The sequence below is a fragment of the Phocoena phocoena genome, chromosome 18 (assembly GCF_963924675.1).
Source record: "Phocoena phocoena chromosome 18, mPhoPho1.1, whole genome shotgun sequence".
NCBI classification, from domain to species: domain Eukaryota; kingdom Metazoa; phylum Chordata; class Mammalia; order Artiodactyla; family Phocoenidae; genus Phocoena; species Phocoena phocoena.
This window is the reverse complement of record NC_089236.1, coordinates 22,076,051-22,102,974: the sequence shown is the minus strand read 5'-3', so window position 1 is coordinate 22,102,974 and position 26,924 is coordinate 22,076,051. Positions and strand designations below refer to the sequence as shown.

Sequence of the window (26,924 nt, the reverse complement as noted above, 5' to 3'; positions counted from 1 at the left end):
AAAAACAGGTACTGACTCATTATCTTATTTAAAATAAACTGATTAACTCCATTCATTCTAAGGAGGTAAGTGGTCAGTCCCATATGGGACCGAGTATGGAACAGATGGTCTTCAGGGCATTATGCCTGTCTAAAACAATCTTTACAATGAAAGAGTTTCAGAATCATTTGATTAGGGAAATGGTTGTATTCTGGAGTATCAACAAACTGCTACATGACACTACATTCCTTCTACATATTCCCCGCCCCCATTAAGAAAGAGGAAAGTGTGCTTTGTAACAACTTTTATTTCCGTAACTTTCAGAAGTTTGAAGCACTTCTCCAATAGTCAGATGTAGTACTAGCATCCTGGGATTCAGCAAAAGAATTAATCCCTGATGCCTCCATTATATGTAATACATTCACTACTCACCTTATGCATCTGGAATGGTGATACTATATACATTATTCTTAAGAGAAATGAGAAAGTAGTCACTCTTTTCCTGTAGGCATTAATTCTCTTATGGAGCCCAAGGTGAGAAAGGCTACAACCAAAAATGTCACAAAGACGCAGAATCACTTGTCTCGAAGGCTATAGTGGGGAGACAGTCTCTAAATATGTAGACAAGCTTTTAGTTTTAATTTACAGTGGGTAAGAAAGGAACGGACTCATTCTCATTCGGCACAATAAGAGCAGCCACCGTGTACAAAACTAAGAACTGAGCTAGGTGCATTACTTACTTCCTCTCCTTTAATCCTCCCCACAACAGTGTAAGGATAGCTATTACTCCCATTTAACAGGTAAGGAAACTGGGCTTACCCGTGCATTCACAAAGGTCATACAAGGAAGAGGTAGCGTAAACAAGATCAGACGCCACATCTGATGCCACGGCTAATGCTCATTATGCTCTGTGCTCATTGGTCGACAGCCTAGCTTTATCAACTTGTGTGAATAAAAAAGCTGTCACGCACATCACACACAGAGCTCAGCATAATATAACTTGGGATAATTCGGAAGATGTATCAAGATCTTAGGCTATTTCTTCAGGGTACTAGATAAAACTCTTTGAGACCAAATTCATGACCTTTTTTCTTTGCATCCTTAGCACCTTTGCTCAGTGTTAACATACATAACAAGCATTTAATAAATAGTTCTTAAATAAATAAACCAACACAATACCAAAAAAGAACAGAAATACTGTAAATGTAAAAAGTCTCCTGGGCTAACAGACAATGGCTTAACTAGTTTAGGTAATTTTTCTAAAATGCTTTATATAGCTAGATTTACAGATGTAGGCAACAAAACTTTAATAAATTATGACTATCACCAGATCCTCCTCCTTCCCTACCATCCCCTTTAATGGTCTTCTACTACCTTTCTATTTCTCTGTTTTTTTCTCCCCTATTCATGTTTTGAGCCTCTAACTCAGACCATTGGTATCAATGGCATTTAGGTCACATATTCATAAGCCCAAATACAGCACAGCTAGGTTTCTGTTAGGCCAATGTGTCTACTTGTTTTTGCTTTTGCACATTGGGTCGATTTCTTAAAAAGCTAACTGAAGCTACTGGTAGATCCTCATGGGCTAAGAATCTGAATATAACTGGAAACATAACTAAACCTTTACATAAAGAAAAATCCCAAAGTGAGTCTGTTAGTTAGCCTATCCATTTTACAATGGTAACCTCACTTTAAAACACTCTCTCTTCAATGTGACCGCCTCATGGATTGGGAAGAGTGGCAGATATTTTTTAGGCTGTTGAAAGCATGTCAATAAGTAAAATGTCTAGAAATGCAATCAACTGTACAAGATGTGAAAATTACTGACTTTCAGCAGCTTTTCGCTATTTCATCTTACTGGAAAGTAAAATTATGGAACATGTGAGTAAGATTTATACTGCATTACTATTAAATGATTAATTAAGCTACTATATCCTTTAAGATAAATCTTTACTGTTAACTACAATTCAAAAAAAATTCCAATTGCTCCTTTCTATAGTTCCAATGTTTGTAAATCAGGAAAAATATAATAGAAATTAAGGAAAGTAGCTTTAGAAAAACTTTGAATTAATGCGTAATACAATTGTCTTAGATTTAAAAAAAAATACACTTCCCCTTCTAGGTTAATGAGTGAAAAGACTAGATAAATCCTGTTTTTCAACTTAATATAAAAACCTTCATGTAAATTAGCATTTTCTTGTTCCAATAATAAGCATGTGATGTGAATCTAAGCTGTAACTGTACAGAAGTAAAGATCTGAGTCACAATGTGCTATTATGATTGAAGGGATTAAAGTGAGTTTTCTACTTTAAAAAGTACTGTAATGTAATTTGATCACATGAAACAAAAAAAATAACCTAGGTATCAACAGCTTGCAACACTTAAAGCTCACTGAGACCAATGGAAGGCTACCAGTCTGATTTATTGAAATGTTCATGTCATAAAACTTTATATCAATTTATTATTCAGAAATTGGATGCCACTTAAGCAGATTTTCCAAATTAAAAGTTTATTCTTCAGCAAAAACTTGGAAAGTTTAATCATTTTGAATAGAAAATGTATCGAGGAAAAAATAACTAAACTCAGATTGCGAGGATCATCAACAGGGGCACCAAGCCGCTGCACCACAGTGAGGAACCAACGAGAAGTGTCTAAGGCCAAATGGCTCCGTGCTCGCAGGCTAAGGACTGTTGTTTACAGTTGTCCACTGTCACATCTTGCTGCTTATCACTGGGCCATGGCAACCTCCAAAATGCTTCAGAATACAGTCACTGCTCGGTATCCACGGGGAAATCGGCTCCAGGACCACCTGTGGATACCAAATCCACAGCAGTATCAATACTACTGGTCCCTCCCATCTGTGGATCCCGCATCCTCAGATTCAACCGACCAGAGAATGGTTGAATCCATGGACGCAGAACCCACGGATACAGAGAGCCGAGTGGTACAAGCTTTGGAATCAAATCACCTCGTAGAATACTAGCTCCATCACTTAGTCGTTACGTGACCAAGCTACTTGACAATATTTCACCCACAGTAATATATCAGCCAGTAATACACTGAAAGCAATCTTAGAATCATCTGTCGTATAATCCTCGGGCTCCCGATGAGTTTATCATCAATTTTATACAAATTTACAAAAAAGAAGAGTTAAAGAGGTTGCTAATCCAAATATTATTTACCTTCAATAAGCATTAAATATACTTGTTCCTAAAAGGATTGGGATGCAGTTTCGTGGTTTATTATTATGGGATTCAAGAATGGAGGCAGAAAACTAGTTACGATACCTAGTTTGGACTTACCCTACCCTCCTCATTCTGGATCCACCCTTCCTCCCCGGAACCTCAAAACAGGTAAAATTCCTCATAATAAAATATATCCAGTGTACAAACATATAAATCCCGATGTCATATCAGAGAATAACTGGCAAATAATGTTTGGTAGATCCCCAAAGAGGAGAAGAACACAATGAAGATAAAGAACAGCTTCGGAATCAGTCCAATCCCTTATTTCACAATTCTGTGATATTATGGAACCTCCACCAAAGACAAGACATGGCACCATGCTTGACTCTGAAAGAGAAGTTAAGACAAACTGTACAGTGACCAAGCCTTGTAAAACAGGAAGAGAAGGAACGACCCAGACATGTGATGGCTCATTAGCACATGATCAGTGGACAGCACTACAGCCAGAACCAGGCATTCACTCAATTCGCCTCACCACGCTGCACCCAAAACAATACACTTGAAGAAACAAAAACCAAGCAAAAACGGTAACTACAAAGCAGCATTTCTTCCAAAATAAACTGGCTAATATAAGTTTCACTGCATACCATCTTTCAAAAGTAATTTTTAAAACATGGGAGTATGTCCCTCAATAGAAACGGAATCCTTGTCATTGTTGAAAATACCAAAACAAAACTGTCTAAAAGGACACAACCAAGCAAACAAAACTATATTAAGCATAAATAAAAACTTCCTTATGAAAGAAAGTAAATGGTTTGGGTTATCCATTTCTAAAAAAAGAGATTGAAAACATCTGAAATGAGAAATCAGCTTTCCTTGGTACAATTATTTGATTTACTGTGTTGAAAAAGGTAATAAAGATATTTCAAAGGAAAAACTCAGGGGGGATAATATTATAGCAAAATAACAAGTAGGTATCTATACAATACCTCATACAGAACAGGTAGCTGTATGTCACTTACTCATCAGTAATTTCACTAAAACTACAAATCATTAATAACAATTACTTCAATCTTAGCATCTATTAGGGACTTTTAATTTTACTACTGGAAATATTCTCTCTAATTTCTATCTGTAAAGGTCTAACATTTATTTATAAGACATTATGAATTTCTTACAGAATAATCTTACCAGCCTGAAAGCTAGGAAAACACGAAACACTTGCCCTTACTTTAGAATAGGAAAAAAGCAACATGGAGCAGCATATTAATTTGTTGATGGTTAAATGATACAGTGGAGGCAGACAACTAAGAATACTGTCTCTTTATACTTATCCACAGCTCAGCAGTTAACACCACTGGGAATGCATTCGTGTTCATGCTTCCTTAAAATAATATACAAAACATAATCTAACTTTCAACTGGTGAACATTCAATACCATATCAAATTTCTTTGGGGTTTTCTTAAAATTTCTAACTCCTACCTTGCTGTCAGGCTATAAACTGCTACTTTCCCAACGTCACCTTACATGCCTCAGAATCCCCTTTTTTTCCCCTTCTCCTCCCCTCATCTGCTTTAAAATGATAAAGCTAGTAAAATATAAGACTTGGAAAAAAAAGTCTAAAAAGGACCAGAAATGCTATGCAAAAACAGTAAGGGAAAAAAACAAAACAAAACAAAACATAGCTTTACTTTGTGACGGCAATTTCAAGCAGTTTTGGAAGCCAGAGCTGTGTCTAAAGGATTAGGTTATCCACTCTGGATAAGTGGAGTGTTACCACGTGTGGACTGCGTCCTTACCTTCTTAGCTTTCTTAATGAGGCCAGGGTCACTGGTTCAAACCATTACCTCAGATCACAACCACAAAGAAAATGTGCCTCCATTTCCACCAGTGACAGAAAAGGAATTACTGAACTTCTCATACCCCATTAAGGAAGGGAGCAACTAGACATCCAAAGTAGGGTCAGCACTTTCCTAAAACACAGCACTGATCAGGCTACTCTACAAAAACAAGAAGCGTTCTCCATTCCAAGTCCAATTAAGTCCAAACTTCGCAATCCTGCCTTTAATTAAGGCTTTTCAAAGTTAGCCTTGCCTTCTACATTCCTGTATACAGACACTATCTCTTACCAACTTAGACTATGTCCTGTGTTCTCTTCTATAAATACTCCTCGTACCTTGAACCTTTTTGGTATGTTTTCTCCACTAAAGTGACTTACTAATCCCCATGGCTATCAAACTTCTCTCAAATGTCACCTCCTCAGAAGCATGTGATCTTTACCTTCTGTCTCCCAATACTGCTTTATTAGACCTCTCATGACACACCATATTCTACCTTGCCATACTTCTCCCATTTATTGGCTTTCTATCCCAAGTCATTCCCTAAAATGTTTCAAGAAGCTTACAGAGATAGATATAAATACTCTAAGATACAATAACTTATAAATGAGTGAGAAAACTTGACACAAGGGACCAGAAATAGAAGAGTAATATAAATTGAATCTGTTACCTGTTAGCTTTTCCTTTCATGTATATGCATACGTATATATACACATACACTTATTCTTAAATTCAACGTAGGCTCTCCTTAAGGATATAAAGAGTGCTATGCATATACACAGTCAATAAATTACATCCTTTCAAATACCCAGGAGATTCTGTAATCTAAGGACATTTTCAAAACATCCCTTTAAAAAATTACATTCCTTTGTATGTGTACCCACACATACATGTATATATTCTCGAATTTTTTTAATGGCAAGCAAAATGGAACAATGCACCAAAATATAAAAGAGTAAGTTTTGTGGCACTTTAAATGTCAGTAAAATAATCAAATTACTCACATTTATTGTCAATGATAGCATTAATGCTTTTCTCATTTAAATAAATCTCTACCATTTCCCTTTTGGTAGAGACCTAGGAGTGCTCAGGAGATAGGAAGAAATAATTCCACCTCTTTCCAATGCCTGGAAGAGACTGGCAATGGAACCTGGTTAGTATGAAAAGAAAGCAGCTACGATCACTAAAGTAAAGAACCAATCCTAAATACTTAGTTCACCTTCACCTGGATTTCTATTCACTACTAAATATTTTTGGGACACATCTGCTTTGGATTATAGGCACAGATAAACCCTATGAAAAGATTAAATTGCCAAAAATCCTACCTGAAGGTTATAACCACTTATCCTCAGACCTTTAAAATTGCAGCTATAAATAATAGCTTTCCTGGGAAATTAGGTTATTTTTTTCTTTTTCAACACAAGAGAAACAAAACATTGCTTCAAGGGAAGAGCAGGTAGGAAGGTGAATACAGTATTTTTATAAACTGAGAAATTTTGCTAACCAAAGCGTTCCTGTACTGAATCATTTTACAATGGAAATCACTCTCCCCCTAATTTCTTTCTTTCATTCGTTAACAAATAACAGAAAAACATAATTTCCTAAGTTCTCCTCCCTGTTCCAAGCGTACCCCCACTCCAATCCAGATTACGGATTCCTTTGATACTAATTTTCCCTGAACATCAGTTAGTTAGCAAGTGTTGAGGGCAAAAATCACTTCCCAATTTAATCTTCAGTCACTTCCTTTCACCTCCTTAACTTACTCCATTAAGCCCAACTGTTGCCTTAATTACGCCTAGACTGTTCTCCTTATTTCCTCCCATTTTTATTAACCCTCTCCTGCCTCAAACTTTCTCCTTCAACTCAAGACTTCTGAAAAGTCAGTTCAAACAACACTGCTTTCCTAACCTACCAAAGGTCAATTCTATCCCATCTGTGAACTCTGAATGCAATTTCCTGTGTCATTTTGGAGGCTAGCGTGCCAGTTACAGTCTAAGAAACGTTTTGTAGCACTATGTCAGGAATTCACGTAGCCTCTCTGAACTTGTTCCTCTACCTATAAGCCAAAAGTTGAATGGGATCACGATTTCCAGCTCAAATTTTCTGATTCTTTGATTTCATATTTCGTGTTGTTTAAAAGTGTTATTTAGCTCTTCTAATTTCCCCATGTATATGTAGCATACACTGCTTGAGAACAAGAACCATGTTAGATTACATCTGTGCCCACACCATTACTAGATAATGATTTACACCTAGTACCTACTCAATAAATATACCCATCTGATAGGCCAGTGAGGGGGAGACGGAGAACTTAATGTTATAGGTACAGTAACATATCCGAGAAGAACTGAACCTTACTCCTACCAAAACTGCTATGCAATAATGGTAACAGGACGGCAAAGTATTTGGCAATAATAATATCCCTTTCCCAGATGATTGTGGGGTATGTTTTTGCCACACATCTGCACTCATTTATTCAACAGATATCTCAGAACATACGACGAATCAGGTTATACTGCATGCAGTGGAAATACAGAGGTAAAAACAGATGGGTAACATCCTTACTCGCAAGGAGCTTACATTCTGGAGTACAAGAACAAGAGGAACGTCCCTACCCGAACTTCCAAGATCAAAACAAGAGTATCTGAGGATATAATGAGTTAAATATCTGCAGCTCCCAGTGCCTTCCAGTGTAGGAAAAAACAGTCAGAACACCTTGGTTTTGATCATATCCTACAGAGACGGCAGAGCACAAAACCTAGACCCAGACTGGGATTTAAATCCCAGCTCCCACTTTCTAGCTATGTGACCTTGAATAAATTACTTAATCATTTTATTCCTCAATTTCTTTACCTGCAAAATGCGGATAATAATGGTACTTACACCTCATAAGGTGGTTCTGAGAATTAAACAAGTTGATATATGTAAAGTGCTTAGAACAAGCATATAACGAGTACCATAATTTTCAACTACTCCTACGACAACTATTACTACTACTATTATTACTAAATTGTTGTAGTCTGTCCATGAAAAGCTAAAAACAGCATACGATACATGGCAGGAACTCAATATTTAATTACTGACGGAATAAATGAACCCAAGACTCAGTTTCTTCCTCTGTGAAAATGGAACAAAAGCATCCTGTCCATTTTAGGACATGGGCGTCCCTGGTGGCTCAGTGGTTAAGAATCCGCCTGCCAATGCAGGGGACACGGGTTCAAGCTCTGGTCCGGGAAGATCCCACATGCCGTGGAGCAACTAAGCCCGTGTGCCAGAACTACTGAGACTGTGCTCTAGAGCCCGCGAGCCACAACTACTGAACCTGCGTGCCACAACTACTGAAGCCCGCACGCCTAGAGCCCGTGCTCCACAGCAAGAGAAGCCACCGCAATGAAAAGCCCGCGCACGACAATGAAGAGTAGCCCCCGCTCGCTGCAACTAGAGAAAGCCTGCAAGCAACAACGAAGACCCAACACAGCCAAAAAAAAAAAAGTCCTGAAGAAAAAAAAAATTTAGAACTGCTATGACTCAGGAGTATATAATCTATTTCAGAGTTTTGTTTAACCCCCCCCCAATCATACAAGAGGCAGGTTTTATTACTATCACCACTAGAAATTTATCACAGCCACGTGTTAGCAAAAATTAATGCTAGACAGTATTTCAATTGTACGTTTATATGTTCCTAACTAGTCGGTATGCTGTTTGGTACCATATAAATATACACTAACCCTAATAACCAAAGAAATTAGATAACTAGGTGAGCTGGGAGAGAATGAAATCTTATCAACAATGAGTAACTTTATAATCAATCCATCCATCCACAATTTACTCAAAAAAGGAATACTCAGGCATGTACACAGAGTATCAAGAGTTCCTCAACTTAAGTAGTGACCTGATATTACAAAGATAATCTGGGATGCCTGGAAAAATAAGATGCTATCTCATCTGTCTTAACTCCAAGAAGCTCAAGAGTACCCTTTACCCTATGGCTCAGTGAATGAGAAAAGGCAATACCGTTCACCATGACCTAAGGTTAATTCTTTAATAAGATCAAGCCACAGTAGATCTTCTCCCCAGTCAACACAAATATGGTTTTAAGCCAAACAAGGTTTAACACTGGTATGTCCACGAAAAGAATATGACAACATTTAAAGACTCTCAGAACTAGCCTCTGATGATCACCCCACTACAACATCAGATTCTATATTTTCCCTTGTTTTTAATTACCCCAACCTTAAAAGTAAAGGCCTCATATCTTAATACCCTTTACTCCCATTTAATACCCATATATAATCAATTAAAATGATTGCTAATTCTCATCACTGCCAAATCTCTTCCACGGTTCTTTTCCTTCATAGAACCCATAACTTACTAGTTTAGTAACAATTACTTGTTGTCACTACAACGACCATAAGTAAAACAGATCAGTCAGGAATTTTAAACAAGTGATTAACTCAATGCTTACTATACTGTCTAACAAAGAAAACTCCTTTAATACAAACAAGTGGCATTTCACCAGTTAAATGCTTATATTTTAAACAGCTGAAACTGCAAAGAACTTCCAAGGTAATACTTCGATATTTGAGAATCATTTATGCTAAACAGCTGAACCAGTCAAAAGGAGATAAGAATACTGACATTCTAATTTAGAAATAAGTGGAGTTTTTTGTTTGTTTTATTCAAGTTGGAGAACTTCTACTGTCATAAACATACGTAAATACAAAATAAACATACAATGCTTGTTAAAAGCAGCAACTAAAGCATTGCTTTTTTGCTCAAAATACAGCAAAGAAGTAATCAATTCTCAATCATCTCTATTAAAGGAGAAAATAGTGATAACACATTATCTATAAAGAACTTAGTTAACTTTCAAATAGATCATAGTAGTGTTTTTAAAAAGAAGCTGAACTTATGCCAATATTAAAAAATTTTTTCTTCAGTTCTCCATTAAGCAGATTTTTACTGAGTACCTACTGTAAGGCACTGAGATATACTTTGGATATATAGTAGCAAACCAAACATCTCTGTTCATGAAGCTTAAAACCATCAAACAGATAATCCCCAAAACAAAAACTAATTATGCAATACAAAGTGTACTAGCACTATAAAAGAACAAGGTGATCTTAAACAGTATTAACAAAGAACCTAAGTTTAGGTTGGTATGTCACAGAAGGCCTCTCAAAGTGACAGTGAGGCTTAAGGAGGAATGGAGGGAAGGTGACACAGCGCACGCCAAAGCCTGGAGGAGGGAGCAAGAAAGGATGGCAACCCGAGGAATCGAAAGGAGGCAGCTGGGACACAGAAAGGTAGGGGGAAAGTGGCACGTGAGGCCAGAAGTGAGCAAAAGCGAAATGTAATTACCTTACAAGAAATGGGAAGGCTTCGGGGGTTTGGGGGCAAGTGAGAGACCTGAACAGCCTTCCGTTTTAAGAACATCACTCTGACTACCAGACATAAAATCAGAGAAAGGCAAGAGTGTATGCAGGAAGTTGGTGAGGAAGCTACTGCAGGGCTTTAAGAGCTGACTATGTTACCTTAGACTAGAGTGGTGGCAACACAGATGGGGAAAGAAAAGATAAATTCAAGATATATTTAGAATGTAATGGTCAGAATGCAGAGGGTGGGGGAAAGGAAGCTATCAAGAACGACTCAGGTTTCTTAAGTGAAGAACTAGAGTAAGAAATATTTATTAAAATGAGCACGACTAAAAGAGAAATTTGAGAGGGTAGGTAATGAAGAGGTTAAGTTTATGATCTGTTGAGACTGAGAGGCTGTGAGAATATAAGCAGAGATAACAGGAAGGCAGAGGACCGTAGCAGTCTAGAGCTAAGAAGAGAAGTGTGGGCTACGATATGCATTCAGGAGTTGAGAGCATACAGACCATGGAACAGCAGATTACCTAGGGAAAAGGGAAAAGGCAGTAGGTGGGAAGAGGACTCAAATCCAAACAAACTCCAATGTTGAGAGTCTGACAGAGGAGCTGAACTGAAGGAGAACGAAAAGGAGTGGCCAGAAAGGTGGGAAGAAACTAAGCAGGATATCACTGAAAGCAAAAGAGAGTGGGTGTTTCAAGGAAGAAAAACAAAGATCAACTAGACCTATTGAGACTGAAAGGTCAAGTTAAGATTTTCAGGTCAAGCTGACTAGTAAGGAAGAAGTGAAGGGTTGGGGAGAGTGGGGCTTTTGAATATATGTGACACTAGGAATAAAAGTCAACCTGCAATCCAAAACATTATAGATCATTCTTTTCAAATAATGTAAACATCCTTTATCATTTTTTTCCCTCATGTAATTTATTTTAATAAGCCATTAAAGCATATTCTTACCATGATATTAAAACCTAACGACACCGTGACACAGCAAAAACCAACCAGGGTTCTGATATTGTCGCACCAGAACAGGGCATGCTCTGCAGTTTCATATTTTTAAATTGAACTTTCTAAATAAGAAATAAAATCTACATGTTTTGCAATTCTGAAGTCAACGTTACAAAGACAGAATTTAAATTATTAGAAAATTAAAATGGTTTTCCTGAAGAGATAATTTTCATACAACTTCCCCCAAAAATGTTAAAATTAATTCATTTAACATGTCTGTCTACTGTATTCCAGGTACACCACTCTTACGACTTTACCCCACTTTTTTCTCACCAAGGGCTCATATGTAAATGTTGGTATGTTCTATGACAATCCCATTATTTGTACTAATACACAAGTCAACAAAGCCTGCCCTTTTTCGGGTTTTCAGCCACTCTGTTATTACTTATGGGCATCACCCTTACCTCTCTGTTGGCTTTATGAGTAGTAGAAACAGCGCCAGATTTTGAATTGGAAAAATGGCTTTTAATCCTACTGTTTACTGTTATGTATACAACTTTACTGTTATGTATATAACCTGACACAGCTTACTTGGCTTCTCTAATAAACTAAATAAGCTTCAGTCTATTCACCAGTAAATTAGAAAAAAACTTAATTCACAAGGTTGTTGAGTGGTTAAATGTGACAACAAATATTAACTGAATCTAATCCTAACATTCTTAATCACTTCTGTGAATTGAACTACCAAGTTATATGCCATTATTATTTCTGCTGAATATAAGCCAAGCAATTCCACTCAAAATTTACGTACTAGTTATAGATCAAATCTTGGAGCATGAATTGTTAAAATGAGTATCATTGTTTACATTTAACAGTGCAATATTCTACAACTGAAATAGATGTGTAATGTTAAATGCACACCTATTTTACACTCCTTTCCTAAAAACCCCACTGAAATGACAGAAAAGGAATTTCTTAAGATATAAAGCCATAAACCCACAAAAACTGAGAGAACGGGTAGAAAAGACAATAGCAACAAAAATTTGGAAGCTGGAAAGCAGATGGTTGAGTGACAAATGACTTATTTAGCAAACACTAGGAAATCAAATCTTTAGCAAACAGTGGGGAAAGCCAAGAACAAACCCAATTTAAACTGTAAAATCCCCAAAAGACTCAGGAATTGGCAGTTACCACATACATCTGAAGTGGGATGTGGGAGAGAGAGAGTGCTTAAAATAAGGAAGATTGTTTAAAAGTCTGTTTAAGAAGCAACCAGCCCGACAAATCCCAACGGCCCCTCCCCAGCCCCAACAAAAAACTGAAAATATATTGTCTGGTGAATATAAAACACAAGATCCCAGGACTGAGGAAATGAGGCACAGAAGTATGCAGGAGAACATACTGAAAACAAGCTGACTGCGTGAAGAGACATATACAGGGATGCCCCGCCAGGTGACCATAAAGCAAAGCTAACGAGACGCTCAGAATTTTGAATCAGCATTTTACTCCCCTACTCTCACACACAACCACCATCTAAGGAAAGGCTACAGCACAAAAGATAAAGGCCGAACAAATAACAACTAAGAAAGCTAAAACTGGAGGACACAGATCACACAGGGATCAGACAGCTAAGAGAAAGTACTATTGTTACTAGAACAGGACAGATATTATTTAAAAGGCCCAAAGACAAAAGCTCTTGGAAATCAAATACATGATAATACATGGAAACTCAATAGAAGTAAAGCAAAAAGAAAAAGAGATGGCAAATAGGAAAGAAAATATGAGAAAATCAGAAGACTGGTCAAGAAGGTCCATTATCCCAATAAAAGGAGTCTGAGAAAGAAAAAAGAAATTGGAAAGAAATAATCAACAACCTCATTCAAGAAAAAGTCTCAGAATTAAAAGATGTTTCCAGACTGAAAGGGGACACCAGTACTCAGCACCCTGAATGAAACGAAACCCACATAAGAACCCATCATCATCGTAAAATTTCAGAACACTAAAAACAGATACAATTTTAAAAGCTTTCAGAGATTTAAAAGAAAGAGAGAAGGGATGGAAAGAGATAATAAACAAGAGTATAGGGGAAAAAAAGAAAAAACAAAACACATACAGACAGGTCACATGTAATATATATAAGGAATCTGAATGGCTTCAAACTTCTCAAAAGCAAAGTGGAAGCTAGAAAGCCATGGAGCAAAATTATAAAATAATACAATTTCCAATCCAGTCTTCTTTACCTAACGGAAGAATCGAACAAGTAACAGGGTAAGCTAAAGCCATTTTAAAACATCAAGTGAGCCAAGAATGAATAATGACATGAGTCACTGGAAAATGGAGATCCAACCACAGAAGACAGTGAAAGGAATCCCACAAATATTAATAGTTGCATACCAAGTCTAAAAGGCAATCAGTCCAGAATGAAGCTCAGAGAAATATGAGAGAGACTTCCTCAGGAAGATAAAATTGATAACAATACCTAATATGTCTGAACATCTCAAGGGACATTTGATGAAATGATGAATCAGTGATTACTACAGAGAAAATTAAGGGGGGGCCGGGTGGGTGGAGACAATGAATTCCAGCCAAATCACCCTATGGTAAAGCTAACAGTCAGCAAGTCACATTGAGAACTTCTTATCAGCTCTTTAGTCTCCTACACTTAAGTACAAGCAGAGGACCAGGAATTGCCAGACATCTGAAGAAAGGCTCTATCATAAAAGGTTAAGCCCAAAACATACAAAAATGGGGAGAAAGGCAACTTGGAGGAAACAGATGATGACAGATAAAACCTTGGGGTGGGGGAACCCACTAACATTTCTAAATGCTAAATAGTATACAGAAATATATATATAAGTGTACCACACATACTAGATGGCTGGGGTGGGAGGAGGGAGGCAAGTGCAGGACATTAGACTGGATAGGAAAAGTAATCATATTTTACAAGAACACTGAATAATCAATAGTGATGCAATCATAACTATTCAGAGGAGGAGGGACCAGGAGGAAGGAGGACGAACTGAGTAGGTCATGACAAAGTTAATCTTCATTTTCTACCCACAAAGTTAATAAAGCCAAAAACAAAAGCAAGGATGGACTTCCCTGGTGGCGCAGTGGCTAAGAATCCACCTGCCAATGCGGGGGACACGGGTTTGAGCCCTGGTCCAGAAAGATCCCACATGCCGCGGAGCACCTAAGCCCGTGTGCCACAACTACTGAGCCCGCGCGCCTAGAGCCCGGCTCTGCAACAAGAGAAGCCACGGCGATGAGAAGCTCGAGCACCGCGACTAAGGAAAGCCCATGCACAGCAACAAAGACCCCATGCAGCCAAAAATAAAGAAAGAAGGAAATGTATTTAAAAGAAAAGTAAGGAGTATTTTATTTAACACACACACAAATATAGGGCATATGAGTTAGAAACAGTTCTAAGGGCTTTGCAAATGCACTGAACTCTTGTAACAACCCTATGAGGTAGGTACTGTTTTCCTCCCTTTTTAAAATGAGCAAACTGAAGCACAGCGAGGCTAAACAGCTAGTAAACAACAGAGGATGGATCAGACCTAAGCAGTCTAATTCCAGGGTCCATGCTCCTAACCACCTGGCTGTGTGGCACATCTAGTAGCAACACAAGCGGTTAGAGACCTGGAGGTAAATGTCACAGTCATCATCTAAAAGAGGTGAAAGTGATTGCTTCTGGGAAATGAAGCAGGCAGGAAGCTTCTGTTTGTTTTGATAACCATGTAAACTACTTGGCTCTTTAAACTGTGCAGGTACAACCTAAATAAAAATCAAAACTTATAATTTAGTATTCTACAGTTAAAGTATTTTATCTGATGCTACCATCCTAAGAAGTAGGCAAAATGAGTATTATTCCTACTTGATAAGAAAACTCATTCCTCTTTAGTAAATATGAGGGCCAACTCTATAACAGGCACTGCATTTAAAAGATTATCAATTCACCTCAAGGTATGAAAAGGCAAAAGAGGTAGAAAAAGCAAGTCTTTTCATTCATTTCTTTTCACTTGGTTGCATTTAACTATATGATCCTACAACCTGAACAGTTGTGCTTAAGGTGAGAGACAATACAAATTTTAAATCAGAGCAGAGAAAGCAGAGAAAGGTCTGCTCATTAATCGGTTCAAAAAAGATTTAGTTCTTGCCCTTGAGGAACTCACAGTCTTGTGGGGAAAATGGGTAAACATAACTCAGACTGAATGTGTGCAGTACCTTGACTAGAGGAACACTAAAAAGGGCTAAGGAAACAACATTCCCTGGGTGAAGAGACTGCTTCAGAGGGAACATCTGAGCTGAGCCTTGAAGGAGGAACAGAAGTTTGACCAATTAATTTCACAGAAGAGGCTGTACTAACAATCACAGAACACTAGACTATACATCAGTGTGAGATACCTGTATCTTCCCTGTGTTGTAAAAATAAGTTCACATTAAAGGTTAACGTGAGACATTAAGAACTTTTTAATGAGAATGATTTTTAAAAATCTAGATACATAATCTTAATGCCTGATCCATGTTTCTAATCTTCATAGTCTCTACCAGTAGCCAACTGAAAGCATTTTCCACATGTGTCAGAAATATTTTAAAATTTAAAGTGTTAGAATATTATTTCAAAAGATGACTAAAGAACAACGAATCTTCATTTGTCCTACCATCCGAAAGTTTTATCGCTAACGTGTTTTCTAAGTCGTAATGCTGCAATTACAATGTATTCTTTTCCCCTATGGGAGACTAATAGGTGACCAAGCCCAGAAGACACAAGTGACACAGAAATGAACATGGGAAGAAAAAGTAAAAAACACTTTAAAAAAATAGAAACTCATCATCACTTTTTTCTCTTGCAGATATTCTCAAATTCCCTTCCAAGAACCAATTTAAGTGAAACATTTCTTTTTCCAAACTACAGTGGTAAAAGAAATAATCTGCAAGAAAGCACAAAGAAAATAATATACAAGTTTACCCTATCTGACCTTTACAGGTATTTTGGGGGTCATTTTGATTTCTCAGAATTTAAAGGATACCTCTGAAAAAAAATTTTCTGGTCTTGACGACTTGACTTTGATGTTAACAAAGGCTCAAATACGTAGCTCATTCAAAACAGGTACAGTCAACTCAAGTTGCTTTATACCAATATTTAATCGTATGTCTCAGTATCTGTTTTTGTCCCTTTAATTTCAAACCTTCCTACATAATTTGCCCCTCATTAATGTTCCTCTCAGTTACTATATGGAAAAATTAATTTTGTAGTAATATCTTAAACGGGGACTCTATCTCTACAGTTAAAAACCGAGCTGTAAAGTCTCCTGACTTTAATCATCTGGAACAGCATGTTGTGGAAAGCTCTATCATGCCCCACCACCAGGAGGAAAACAAAAAAGGAGAGAGTCACGCCAGGAGACCACAAACAGTAATTGGCAAAAATCATGGCAGGTTCGAGTTCAAGATATGTGGTTTTCATTTGTGTATCTGACCCATCTTTTATTTCTCTAAATTTAGTAACCTAATGTCCCCGTGGGCTTTACTCAGATCACACCCTTTAAATTTAGAACTTATTAATATTTGGGGTAAGTAATTCTTTAAAATTACAGATAAGTATTAGCACGGTTTGATACATTTAAAGGTTTAACAATAACTATAATAGGACTCTTAAGGAAACCACCTCCTAGAAGAGGTCTATCTTTTAATGTACAGTTTTGTACACATGATACTGAATACATTTGGCTAGGTAACGAGATTTTAATTATGTGACTTAGAAAAGTAATAAAAATCTTGAAAGACAAGACTTTAAATTATTTCAATTAATCATGCCTTTACCTTCTATCTTTTAAGTAACTAAAAAAAAAAACAAAGACAAAAAACATGAAAATCTCACTGAAACATTAGGCCTTTGTTTTTCTAAAACTGCAATTCTTTTGAAATATGCTCAATATTTCCGAAGGGAAAACCACAGATATACATTTTGAATGTAAATGTTCCCACTGGTTTGATAAAAGGTCAATCTCAAAAATCTCCAACCAATACTAAAATAATTAAGTACCTTTCAAGCTTATTCAAAGTTCCACAGTGAAAATGAATAGCCTTTGTCATAACTCCTATATTATTTTGATCAAGGTTAGTCAGACTGGCAAATTTGTGAAAAGAACATTCCTTTAAAAATCAACTTAGTTTAAAGCCATGTAGCAGCGTGAGGGATTTCACAACTTTTCTAGCTAGCCAGCTTCAAAGACACAATTGGATTCAATAAACACGATTATCACATTATTTCCAATCCAATTAAGAAAACGCTGGTTTAATAATGTACTTTAGGCTTTATGTATTTTTTTGGTAAGAGAAGAGGAGAACAGGTGGAGTAGACTGTAGGAGCGCAAAGTCGGTTTCATGTCTCTATAGATTCAACCCTCCGAGACTTTGTTTCTTTACCCTTTAAAATGGCTACCACCTTGATCTACTATGCAAAAGGAAAAATGCACAGCATACTACCATCAACGATAAATCTGGTTATTTTTAAGAGTGTATGGCCTCCTACCCCACGAAACACTTTTTAAGATTCCCATTCCTTTACTGTTCCAATGAAACGACCATTAGATAAGTACACAAAAGTTGGTCAATTAGTTTGAGGGCAACCTGTATAACCCAGCTTAGGTCATCTTTCCTGTAATATGTGATGAGGAAAAGCAGCTGACGTTATCTTTCACAGACTAAGAGCGCACACAGCAGAACTTTAAAGGGTTGTCTGTCCAGTAAAGGAGAAACAAATGTGGGAACCACAACCTCCCCTCCCGTCCCCAAGAGATGATCATGATTTTAGGAACTCAAAAGAACAGATTAACCGTTAGATGGGTCAGCAAAAACTAGGAACCCTAAAAACCATTTTATAAATAACAAAACCACTTGGTGATCCCAAACCTGTTCTTAATGCTCAAAAACTATCCTGTCAAATAGTGTCTACACAATACTTACACCACTTCCTGACCAACTAGCTTGAGACCGCTCCGTAACACTCTTGCTCTAAAAAACTTGCCAGAAAAATGCAGTTTCACATACAAAAAGGAAGAAATATATAATGCTTCAGGCTGATCTCGTGCATGTACATAGCTACTAAATAGATTAACTCTGCATCTGCTGAGTGTCTGCAGAAACGTGGCATGACCTTACCTCTCATCCTCGCCATCCACCAGGGGTGTCGTCAGCGGTAGCACCTTCAACGGGAAAAGAGAAGCAGAGGCTCCTAGGCTGCTGCTACTCCCATCGGAAACTGCCGACATGCCCCCACTGTCACCACTGATAGTCTGAGGTAAGCCAACTAAGGAGGGTTCCGCCGGGCGCCTGGCATCTTCAATTTGGCTTCCAATTGCCTGAGCTAATGATTGTGCAGAGAACTGAGTAGAACTTGGTATCTGCTGCGCCAAAGGCAAATTTATATTAGGTGCTGCCATCAAGGGAGGCTGACTAACACTTTGAACCAAATTACCATTTTGAGTGGCAGGGGCTTGTGCTATATTCTGTGATGCAACCAAGTTTGTTGGGACAGAAGGCATTCCAGAAGGCCCAGCTGAACTAACCTGATTCGTAACAGAAATACTGCTAGCAGAGGGCAAAGGACTAACTGCAGGCAACTGCTGCGAAACAACTCCTGGAGCTACTGACTCTACTCCTTGCGGCTGGGGAGGCACAGTTAACAAGGTACTCTGGGGTGCAACGACCAACTGTTGAGGAAGGCTTGAAGCACTAGCTTGAACTCCCTGACGAAGAATCGCAGCCTGAGCGGGTGGAACTACCTGTGAAGACGGAGGAGCACCTTGCGGGATAACTGAAGGTGTGACTTGGGTAGAGGGCTGCTGCGCTGCCGTAGGTAGGTTTGTCTGTTGACCAATATTTGCAATTTGACTGCCAGGAGGTACAGCAGATACTGCCGTCTGCGCCTGGCCAGCGGGTTGGCCAGCTGCCCCTGCGGGCTGCGCCTGGACTGCTGCAGGCTGCACTGGCAGCTGGATGCCCTGTGGCTGAGCCACAGGAATCCCCGAGGTTCCTGCTCCCACCCCCGCAGAAGTGGGCTGTCCAGAGGACACTGCCGTTTGCAGAATCGGCTGCTGCTGAACATACTCGGAAGGAGGATTCGGAGTCACTGACGGGCCATGGCTTGGGGCCACCGACGGCTGCTGTCCATAGTGTAACTGCTGGGGTGATGTGCCTGGCAGGGGTGCTTGCGCCGGAGGGGCCGCCTGAGAATACGGCAGTTGGGGCTGAGCCAGGCTGGAAACGGAAGGCTGCTGACCTAGAGCTGAAGTTACACCCACCACGCTCACAGGTGATGGCTGGACACCAGCTGCAGCGCTGAGAGCGGTTTGCAGAGGTACTGGTTGAAGACCCTGCTTCTGCTGATAGCTCAGTTCTTGAGACTGCAACTGCACTTGTGAGATCTGTGACTGGGAAATACTCTGTGGCATACTAACTGCTGAAATGCCCGCCGGAGCAGCGCTACTGAAGTCCATCTGCGGGAGGGCGACACCTGGAAGAGCGGGCGGCTGCTGCACCACGGCAGCTGGGGCCCCCATCTCTCCGCTTCCCACACTCTCCGTGTAGTGGCTCAGCGTGCTGACACTGCTGCTCACTGAGCTCCCGCTTGTGCTCTCCCTCTCAGAAGTCACTTCTGTCGGGTTTTGTTTTACGCTTTCCACTGCTTTATTTATCACCACCCCTTCGGCGGCGGGGGCAGCGTTTTCTTTCTCATAGAACTCGGTGCAAGTCCATCTACCTTTTTTGAAGGGCTCAGAACTCGAATCTAACTTCACAACTCTGAACCTGGACGTGTTAACTGCTGGCTGTTGCTGCTGACTTGAAACTGATCCTACAGTCATCCCTGCAGCTGCACTGGCAGCGCTGTTAATGAGAGCGGAGGACGAAATCGTACCGTTGCCCAGGCCGCTCAAGACAGTCACATTAACACCGCTGCTCACTCCAGGCCCAACGCTCACCCCGGCAGCGCTGGGAATGTTGCTCGCACTTAAATTAGCATTAGCAAGCATGCTGCTGGTCACATTAGGATTAAAACCGCCCACAGCCGTCATGTTAACATTATTCATCGTATTAGTGCCTGTAACAGAATTTATACCTATACTTGCGCTTGTACTCGGAGCACGGATACTAGTCATTACAGATGCAGGTGAACCACTCGATGATACGGCAGAAGTTGGTGCAACGGGCATAACGGTGTCAGAGCTTCCAGTTGTAGACAGTTTTCTGGACACTGGGCTTGCGGGCGGCCCTCCCGGAATGGGTGTACTGGCCACACCGGCATGGGATGGATGGTGGTGCCCGTGATGGAGGTGGTGCCCATGATGAACGTGAGGGTGGTGATGGAGGGAGTGGGGATGAGCATTCCCATTGATTACAACATTCTGTTGTGGAAGGTGAGGCAAATGAGGCTGAGGAAGGGGGGGCTGGTTGGGAGAGACTGCCCCAGGTGTCTCGGCTTCCTGGAAGTTATTGAGAGTTTCTTCTGAGGAGCTGCGTTCAGGCTCCCCTAAGTCGGTAGCCCTGGAAAGTGACACATCAAGGATCTCGGAAGACGACAGATCTTCTGTGTGAGATTCATCCAGATCATCGTAGCTTTCGGTGTCCTCTGCGATGCTGTTGTTAGAGCTGATGCTAGCGGAGATCTGAGCCGGGGTCACGCTCGTTATCTGGAAGCCACTTTTCTTTTTCATTTGAGTTCCGCCTGGCGCAAGAGGCTGTGCCTGCAGCTGAGCCTGCGAAAGGAGGTTCAGGCTTTGTGGAGGCGGAGGCTGTGGTCCCGACAGAGAAGATGCTGCAGGAGGTGGCGGCTGGAGCAGCGACGGAGGCGGAAAATCCTCGGAAGATGGGGCACTACTACCAACGCCGGTACCTGCTGCATTGAGAGCAGAGGCGCTGCCACCACCACTGCCCCTTCGAGGGAACATTGCCGGGTGCGCCATCTTCCTAGCACTAATGTCTGCAGCAGCCGAGGCCGCGGCCGCGGCGGCGGTGGACTCGGGCGGCTGGTGCATTGTGCTGGGTACCGGGGGGCGGAGGAGGCGAGTGCAATTTCCTTCGGCACCGTAATCTTTGTATTCAAGACGCCGAGGAGGAAAACGGGACCTGACGCTCCGCCCGGCGCGGTTCCTCCTCCTCCTCCTTCTCAGCCGAAGGCGCTGGCCGCTTCTGCCTTCGAGGGCGAGCTTCGGGAAGGGAGGATGAACGAGGGTGAACAGAACAGCCGGGGACCCGAAGGGGGGACCCCTTCAGTCCTTCGCCATTCACTTTCCCCTCTAGCCTCACACCCCCCTTTATATTCCGCTTCACGTGGGGTGCGGGGCAGGAGGGAGGGGAAGACCAGGGGAGGGGGGAGGCTAGGGGAGGGGGTGGGAAAGCCGAGAAATGCCCACCTTCTCCGGACAACTCCGAAGCCACCTCCCCCCCTCCTCCCGCCGCGGCGGCGGCGGCCGCTGCAAAACCCTCCCGGTCGCTCTGCACGAAGGCGGCGGCGCCGAGCGAGTGTCGCCTTCCCCTCGCCACCCCCAGCCCCGCCGCCGCCGCCGGCGAACCCTGAGCTCAGTGTGGCTCAAACCTCCCCTCCCGGCCCCGCCGGCCCCGCTCGGCCCTCCCCCCCACGCCCTGCGGACCCTTTCAAACCCCCTGGGCTCGAGGCTGCTGCTCCGTGAGGAAACGCTGGCCGCGGCTGGGGCCGGCGCGGCGAGGCTCGAAGCGGGGCGGCGGCGGGGCGCCGGGTACGGTGAGCCCAGCAACGGGGCGCGGGCGGGCGCGCAGAGACGCCGGGTCCTCGCGGAGCACGGCCGGGGCGCGGCGGCGGCGGTGGCAGCGGGAGTCCAGGGACCTCTCCATCACTGGCAGCCATGGAGCCCGAGCATTTTCCTCCCTCTGGGCAGGCGCCTCGGCTCGGCACACGTCCTCGGGGAGGAAGGGGCCGGCGCCCGAGCCTCCCCGGAGGGCGGCGGGACGTGCGCTAGCGCCGACGATGCGAGCCGCTCTAGTCCTCTTCCTCTGCAGCCGGTTCGTCCGCACCCCGCTGCTCCCGCGGTCCGGGTGGGAGGGGGCCGCAGGCGGCGGCGGCGGCGACTCCTTTCTCGGCGGCGTTGGTGGCCAGAGGGGCTGCTGCAGCGACTGCAGCCGACGCCGTTCAAAGGAACGAGAGGTGGGGTTGGTCGGTGTCGGCGAACGGGGCGGGTGAGTGGGTGGGTGCCGAGGGAGGGCGGCGGGCGGAGAGGGGGCTGTGGTGGTTGTTACTAGTGCTTTTCTCCGGCTCCACCGTATCCCCGGGTCTCTCGCGGCATCGGCAGAGGAGGGACCAGCGCCCGAGCGCAGGAGGAGGAGGGGCGACCGCCGGCCAGAGGAGGCGGTGGCGGTGGCGGGGGGAGGGGGCTGGCCGAGGAGAAGGAGGGAAGATGGCGTCTGCGCATGCGCCCCGGCGCCGCAGACATAAAGCCGGGTCTGGCGGAGGAGGCGGCGGGTCTTCGAACCTCGCCGAGCGCCGGGTCTCCTGGCGGAAATTTCCGAAGGCTGGCGGAGGCGCCGACGACGTCGGCGGCGGCGGCGGTGGGGGGGGGTGGGGAATTTCGGCCGGGGGAGCGAAACCGGGTCGGCCGGAGAGAGTCGGCCTGATGGGGGTGGGGCAGGGTGCGGGGCGCGCGCAGGTTAGGTGTGTCCGCTCCTTTTTCACACGCGGCCGGCGCGCGCGCGCAGGCACGCGGCAGGGGAGGGGGCGCGGCAGGGAGGGGCTCGAGGAGGCTGCTGGAGCCCGGGTCTCGGGTGTAAGCGCTCTGGGTAGTGTCCCCCGCCTGCGGAATGGGTAATGAGGCTTTTCTCCGCAGCAACAGCATCACGAGTTTCAGTTCCCAGGAGTCCGCCGCCGCCACGACATGAGTCAGGCTTTCTTCCTCGGCGCGTGGAGGAGCCCTCCTCCTCCTCGCCGCACCTAGGCTCGACCCCGGCCCGCGCGGCCCTCGCCCCCTCGGAGGATGCCCCAGCGCTCGGAGCCGCAGGGTCCGCGGAAGGCCGGTGGCTCCTCGGGATAGACGCTCCCTTTTGTGCGGCGCAGTTGCAGCTGCCATGCGGTCCCCTCGCCTTTCGACGGCCACGGGCTAGCCAGCCCGGCAGATATTGCAACTGTTCGCAGTTAACTGCCTAAGCTCTTCTCTGGAGAGGGAGCGCTTGCAATCCGTCGTTACCTGGAGGGAAGCAGTAGCCCGGCCTAGTAAATAACTGACCTCAACAGGTGGAGCTTATCTCCAGCAGGGATAGCATTTCGTTTAATTGTCCGGGCTGTAGCCTGCATAGGTTTGACTTAAAAGACAAACTGGTCTTGTCATGGTGGCAACACGATGATCAATGAAGACTACCCTTTAGGGTTAGAAAAGAGAAAGAACCATCTGCAATTCCAGTTTAAAAAATAATAAAACCTGCATGGATCTGAGCATGGTGCTACAGAAGGAATGTTAGGTTTGATGGGAGGCAGTTTACTGGAAGTTGCTACCCTGGCACTACACGTCAAAACATTCTAGCTCTAAGCATTGTTTACTACTAGGCGAGAGTGTACTTCTCGCCCAGGAATTTAAAAACAACAAAGTATTATAATATAGAAAACCCTAGGGAGAAATGTAGTTTTATTTCAACTTAGGTTGTTGAGAAACTGAACGTTTATGGTTATACCTATGCTTCAGTAAGTCTCACAGACTTCCAGATCTACGATTCTATTTTGAGCTTATTAAAACATAAATGGCATAATTGTCGATTCAACACGTTACTTTAGGTTTCTCTAGAGTTTTCCCCTCATTCTGTCCCCCAAGAGGTTAGGAATATCACCATTCTATTACTGAATAGAAACGCACCCTCAACACCCCCGTATAGCCTGTATCAAAGTTTTGCTATATTGCTTTTTCTGTGGTGTCCCCCACTAAACCCAAAAGGTAGGACTACGTGTTTTTAATGTGGAGTTCCGGAGTAGGTACAAAGTAGGTGCTCACAAATATTGAAAATGACATGGTAGTAAAAATCAAATTCACTTGAAAAGATCGGATTTGTTTTACGTTACTCATGAATTAATACGTGAATGACTGGGGTTTTTTATAACTATGGCCATTTGTGTATTTTACAAAAATAATTTCTTTTTTAATGTTACAACAGCTTTTGTTGCAAGAGATACACCTGATTGATGGCTGCCATTCATTGTTGAAATGCAACTCTGACATGCTTTTTTCAACAGTTTTTGAACGGAAAATAGGAAGTATCCTAATGAACTGAAACTGCAATAGAATTTAGTAGGGCAAAATGTGTTTGTGAGCTAGTGTGAAAGAAAATGCTCTAGATCTCTCAAAATCTTGCCTTAGGTCAAAATTTTAAATTACCCCAAACAACAGCCCAACACCCCCTGGTGTGTTGAGCTAAATACCTGCCGCCTAAATACCAACTCTGATAGGGTTTGAAGCAGAAGAAAACCATGTAATAAAGTCTTCCGGACTTCCTTGGTGGCGCAGTGGTTAAGAATCCGCTTGCCAGTGCAGGGAACACGGGTTCGAGCCCTGGTCCGCGAAGATCCCACACGCCGCGGAGTAACTAAGCCCGTGCGCCGCAACTACTGAGCCTGCTCTCTAGAGCCCAGGAGTCACGACTACTGAAGCCCACGTGCCTAGAACCCGTGCTCCGCAACAAGAGAAACCACCGCAATGAGAAGCCCACGCACCACAACGAAGAGTAAACCCCGCTCTCCGCAACTAGAGAAAGCCTGCGTGCAGTGAAGACCAACTCAGCCAAAAATAAATAATAAATAAATTTATAAAAAATAAAAAAATAAAGTCTTCCAGCGTTGACAGAATGAGTCATTGAGATAACCCTGTAAAAGCAGATACTTCTAATAACAGGTAGTAATTAGTATTGTTACTTTGGGCTGTTTTGATGTTGGGGGTTAGTGGGTATATTATTTCTTTTAAAAGAAGGTTGTTATTGTTTTAACTTTTCCAGGATAACATAAGACATAGAAAATACAGCCTTTTGAAATGTGTTTCACTTTTATCTGCCATATCACCTTCAAATTCCTGGTTAGGCTGCATCAAGTCCCACTGAGATATGACGAGCAGCTCTGCAATTACGGCAACCTGCGTTTGAGAAACATCGCTCTCTCTCCCTCTCCTTTCTCCAGTTGCCAGCATTTCTATGACCAGCAATACATAAATATAAATAAGTCCATAAAAACAAACAGAAGCACTTGAACAACCCCATGTTGTTATCATGTTACCATCTTTCAGTCTAAAAGGTCTGGTTTTTTTTACATTAATATCAAATGCACACTGCTTTGTGCAATGACGTCATTAATTCCTTTGAACCCATTACTTGGAGTTACCCTTTGTCTTTTGAAAGACTGCATTTCACCTGTTCACATTCTAAAGGTATAGTTCTGAATTACTCTCTATTGTGGAAAAGATTAGTCCATAGTGCAGTGTTCACTTAAATCTCGTTATTGTGACATTGCAAACCCCATTGTTACCGAAAGCTCCACCTCTCTGTACACCGGCGCTGAATCGAATCTTGGGGACAGAGTTTTGGGTGAAGTAGAAGAAGATAGCTTTATTTCTTTGCCAGGCAAAGGAAGACACACTGGGCTTCTGCCTCAGAAAAATGTCTCAGCCCCAGAGGATTTGATGAAAGGATTTTATAACAGGGGTTCAAAGGCGGGGTCTTTGACAAGATTAGGGTGTGAGCAGGGCCTGCACTTCCTCAATCTCCTCTCAGATGCTCGTGTCCTCATCTTGATGAGCTTCTCTGGTCCCTTTAATCTCGCCTCAGGTGGTTTCTTGGTGGCTCCTCCCTTGATTAGCAGCTGTCCGAATCCACCCTTTGGAACTCAAGGAAGGTCACGGAGGTGGAGTCTTGCCTATAAGAAATGGGGACATATATACACTACTAAACGTAAGGTAGATAGCTAGTGGGAAGCAGCCGCATAGCAGAGGGAGATCAGCTCAGTGCTTCGTGGCCACCTGGAGGGGTGGGATAGGGAGGGTGGGAGGGAGGGAGATGCAAGAGGGAAGAGATATGGAGATATATGTATAGCTGATTCACTTTGTTATAAAGCAGAAATTAACACACCATTGTAAAGCAATTATACTCCAATAAAGATGTAAAAAAAGAAAAAAAAGGGGGGGGACAAAAAGGGCCTCTGTGCCTGGGAGCCCCACAGGGTGCCTGCTCAGTTTCACTATGTTTAGACTTTTTTCTACCATAAAATAGAAAATTTCCTGACCATTATAACTCAATTTACCTATTTGTGAGAACTGTGAAATAGATCTGTATTTAAAACCAATTAATTCTCCAAAAGTAATGCCCTTAAAGAACAGGAAGGGAATACTCGGACTCAGAATGGCTGTGAGTGCAAAGATAAATACTAAAGAGAAGTGGGTGCAGAAAATACACCACTGATCCACTCCAGTAATTTTTCTGGCTAACCAGTGCTTCAGTCCTGCAATAGTACTTATCTGTAACTTTTAAATGTCATCTGAAAAAAAAAAGCAAATTTTTCAATAATGAGTTAAAAACATGAAAAAAGTCACACATTTTTTTACAT

The 26,924-nt window shown here is 42.4% G+C and overlaps 1 protein-coding gene across 1 annotated transcript in view; it reads right to left on the bottom strand.

The window, feature by feature from the left end:
• The window catches only part of TSC22D1 (TSC22 domain family member 1), a 136,017-nt gene extending 114,657 nt beyond the window's left edge, over positions 1-21,360 (bottom strand). The window contains exon 1 of the mRNA XM_065896082.1: positions 18,488-21,360. Within this exon, the coding sequence (XP_065752154.1) occupies positions 18,488-21,360 (2,873 nt within the window). The remainder of the gene's footprint in view (positions 1-18,487) is intronic.
• Positions 21,361-26,924: the final 5,564 nt, after the last annotated feature.